The 4,366-nt window shown below is 36.1% G+C and overlaps 1 protein-coding gene across 1 annotated transcript in view; it reads left to right on the plus strand.

Moving 5' to 3' along the window:
• The window catches only part of LOC107557270 (neuron navigator 2-like), a 137,122-nt gene that overhangs the window by 90,590 nt on the left and 42,166 nt on the right, over positions 1-4,366 (plus strand). The window contains exons 13-14 of the mRNA XM_016240635.1: positions 2,699-2,785; positions 2,953-3,046. Of these exons, the coding sequence (XP_016096121.1) occupies positions 2,699-2,785; positions 2,953-3,046 (181 nt within the window). The remainder of the gene's footprint in view (positions 1-2,698; positions 2,786-2,952; positions 3,047-4,366) is intronic.

Consider the following 4,366-nt stretch of genomic DNA (forward strand, 5'->3'; position numbering starts at 1 on the left):
GTGTGTGTGTGTGTGTGTGTGGTGGGGGGATGGGGCTGTACGTCCACTCTAGGTACTAAATTCAATACATGTGTGTTTATGTAGGTGCTAGACTTGAAGTAGTGTTAACTAGAGCAAGAGAATCATTAAAAAATGAATTGTTCTAAAAATGAATCATTTTTTAACTGGACCTTAAAATGAAATCTCATAACTGTAGCAAATAACTTCTTTTGGGGTTTAAAAAAATATATGAATTATATCTTTTTGGTAATTATATATTAAGTATCTTGAAGTAATAGTTCTGTTTTCTATTTTTTACATTCATTTATTCACACAAATACATTCATTTTTACAGCTTGTCCTCACGCTCAACTTGTCATTTCCAGCTTGTTTTCTCCTCTATGGTCTTCTGATCTTGTGGTCGTTCTTTTCCATACAGTGAAATTGAATGAGAAATTATATAAAAGCACCCAAAACATAGTTCAAAGGCTATATTCCAAGTCTTCTGTAGCTTTGACATGTCGTACCAGGTGTAAAATCAATGATGATACATGAAAACCAATTATGTTCAGTTTCATTGATGACAACTTTTTAAGGTGCCATATTTATTTGCAGGAGAACATAAATGAGATTTGGAGGAAGATTTTGGTGAATAAGGGCTTAAATAACTCGCATGTAGCTCTTATGTGGTTAGCTGGTGCACAAATCATGTGGTACACCTCAAATACATAGCAAATATTTATTTATCTCCAAACAAGCAGGCATTAAATGATCCACAGGGATTTCTGGAAAGCTTTTTGGAATGAAGATTCAAATGAGTAAGTGAATCAGTTCAAACAGACTGTCCATTTGAACTGATTTGTTCAAATGAATCAGATCAACTCTAAACCGAAGTCTGATGATGCAAGTTGATGAAATAGTGCATGTAAAAAGGGGGGAAAACGATAACCACAGGCGAAAGAATAAAAAGCCTGTCGACCTCTCATTGTTTTGTGGTCAGCAGGAGCTTTGTCATTCTTCTACCGCAGAGCTGAGCATGGAAAGGTCTGGAATGCCCCAAAATGTTTGGGAACGTAACGGTCTTCTTAAAAGTCTGCCAGTTAAGCTACTCCACTACTCCCCCCTGCCCCCCACACACACACACACACACTCGCCTGGTTTAACCCCGACTCCCTCCTTCCCTGAGCTAAAGTTTATTGCATTGATACCAGATTGTGAGCGGGGGGATTGGAGAGGCGGTTAAAAGCAGCATAATAAACATCTTAATGCATGTTCCAGTAGAGATTTAGCTCCACATTTTGAGCAAGCGCAGAATATACATTTCTAATGTTCCTTATCCTGATTTCATTCATTCATTCATTCATTCATTCATTCACAGTCTCCTGATCTGTCAGATATTGTTTTTAGGTGCAATAACTGAAAAATATGTCACATCACATGATATAAAACTGGAAAAGCATGCTAGATTAATGGAGAAAAAAACGGGGAAAGCAGACTGAAAATATATGTTAAAAAATAATTTGTCAAATGTAACATTATTATTTCTGTTTAATTCTAAACACTAGTTGGAAATGAAGGAATAAATTACAATTAATTTAATTTTACTTTTGTTTATATATCCAAGTATACTCTGTTACTTATATATTCCAGATAATAGGAGGTCTATGGGAAATTTGAATGGTTTAAAATATTTTTGATAATAATATGTTTACATTTAAATAATTTCATATTAAATACTAGTTAAATAAATTATGAGGCTAATTACAGTTATTTTTATTTTGATAGAGTTCTATGTTTATATATCTAACAGTGCACTACTACTTAATAGAAAAGACAGATTTTTAACATTTTGAATAATTGTTCTATAAATGTGTAAACATTATCTTGTTTTTTAAATATTTTACATATACTATTTGTAATTTTCACTTATACAATAAATATATAGTATGTAAAATAAATATTAATTCTATATACTATAATTCTATAATCTATATATTATAAATTATTTAAATAATAAATATATAGTATATAAAACGTTATACTTTATACTATAAATATATACAGTCATATTTTAGAACAAGAGGATCACTATATTATATGTATAATATTATATACTAGGCCCAGGCACAACATGCCAAATTTTCTGGGGAAATCGGTGTATTTTTGCAGAATGAATTTAAATATGGGAAAAGGTGTTTACACTCTTATTGGTAGCTGATAGCATGATCAAATTGGCTAAATTATTTAATAAACAAACGTGCAATGCACGGAGGATACAGTGTATGAAACTTTTAATGATGCTCTAATTCTTAGTTATACAGTTTCTTGAATAACCATTATGTCTACTTAGATGATAGAAAACAGTCTGTGTGTGGTGCTGAAGTAACTGACGTCACCCCTGCAGGTTTTAGTGGAGGATTTGGTTCTCAGGGAGAAACGCAGGCTGCGGTGGGCTGTTGCGGAGGTGCTGTTTAAAGCAGGCCGGCTGGTTAGCCTGCTGGGCCGCTGGAGACAGTAATGGCAGGGTAGCGAGCCAAAGAGAAGCCCTCATTCAAGCTACACTCAAAACGCTGATCTCTAATTAGCATCCTAGACCCAGTAGGGTGGTTCCTGCATGTGCGTGTGTGTGTGAAAGAGAGAAAGAGTGTGTGTTTGTGTAAATGTGTGCTGTTTTTTGTTTTTGTGACCTCCATTATCACTCTCTCTTTGTCCTCCTCAGCTCTGTTTGTCTGTGTGTCGATATGTGTGAATGTGAGTGAGCGTTTCTCTGGCTTCTTGGTCTATGGCGACTCCAGCGATCTGCAGGGTTAAAACCTGCAGAAAAAAAAGTCCCTTTCAAGGATCAGATTACCAGAGAAAAACTCAGACAGAGAGAGAGTGACAGGAGGCAGAGGTTTGAGGGAAAACATGGATTGCCGTGCAGATTCAGGAAGGAGTGAGGAATAAATACAACGAGAGAGTTTACATTTTGAGCATTTAAGATCATGAGGCATCTTTTCCCTGAAATCAATCTCATTATTTCCACCTCGGCTACTGGCATCTATGGCAGGCACGGACATCGAGTCAGGTAGAGTGAGTTATATGTGTATTATGTTTGAGATTTCTTGGAAAAATTATGTGTTAGTGGATATTAATGTGTGTTCTTTAAATTAATACCTGATTTTCAAACCCTTCTGTCTGGCTGTTAGCCAAGCAAAGTGTGTTATAGATTTGTAGTTTGATCCTTATAGGTTCATAGGAAAGTGTGTGGGCATCTTTTAAGGCTGATTTTGGTTTAATTTAAATTTTTAAAGACTCAAAGCCCATCTATATGGGATTTATGGAGAAATCAGTGCCTTGTCCTTAGACTTCACATATGTGTCTTCTAGTAGAGAAAGTTTTGATGATAAAAGCATTTATAATGAACGCTGAGGAGTCAACATGCAACAAAGAAAGAGAAAAGGAAAGCAAAGTAAAAGAAAGTGTGTTGATTCACTTTCATGCACTCTTTAACCTATATGATAGATAGATAGATAGATAGATAGATAGTATGATATATAGATAGATAGTATGATAGATAGATAGATAGATAGATAGTATGATATATAGATAGATAGATAGATAGATCTAGTCCTCTGTGACTGATAGGGGTTAAAGGTCACATGGGTCACTTGTACCGTTGTGTGGCTGGTGTGTTTGAGTTGGTGTGTGTGTTTGTTTGTGTTTTCTTTTGTTGCCATAGTACGGTCTGAATGATGGTGGCCACCCGGGAGTGAGAGGATGGTGTTAAACACAGTTATCAGTAACTCTGTTTAGCCACTATGACCCTGAACAGATTAAAAAATGTACAATAAGGCCCAATCCCAATTCTACCCCTTAGCCCTTCTCCTTTCCCCTCCGTTTCGCACGTTCACGTGAAGGGGTAGGGGTGTCTCGATTCTATTTTGATTGGAGGGGTAGGGGTAGGAGAAGGGCCAGATAGCCCTTCAAACAAAGATTTTTCAGGACCACACTTCAAACGAAGGGGTATGAATTATCTCAGGGTGAACTGGCTCCAGCGACAACATGGCTGCCCGAGCAAACAAAAAGACACATAAATGTAAGCATTTTTGGCATTAATAAAGATTTTAACGAAAAGTAATCATTTGTTTTATGTTGCATTCAATCGTGAGTTCATATTACAGTCATGTTACTCAAAGAAATGTTTGCAAAAAATTGCTAATATTTGCTAACTAACGTCATATCATTACAGACTGCACGATAGTGCCACAACTTATTTTCATGTCTGATCAGGGCGATAACCACCGTAGACATTGAGGGGGGCTAGTCCCCCCAATAATTATAAATCGTTAAACCCTTTTCTCAAATATCACCAATTCGAGAGAGAGAGATGAAAGTTGCGTGTATG

Source organism: Sinocyclocheilus grahami, unplaced genomic scaffold (genome assembly GCF_001515645.1).
Source record: "Sinocyclocheilus grahami isolate Dianchi unplaced genomic scaffold, SAMN03320097.WGS_v1.1 scaffold596.1, whole genome shotgun sequence".
NCBI classification, from domain to species: domain Eukaryota; kingdom Metazoa; phylum Chordata; class Actinopteri; order Cypriniformes; family Cyprinidae; genus Sinocyclocheilus; species Sinocyclocheilus grahami.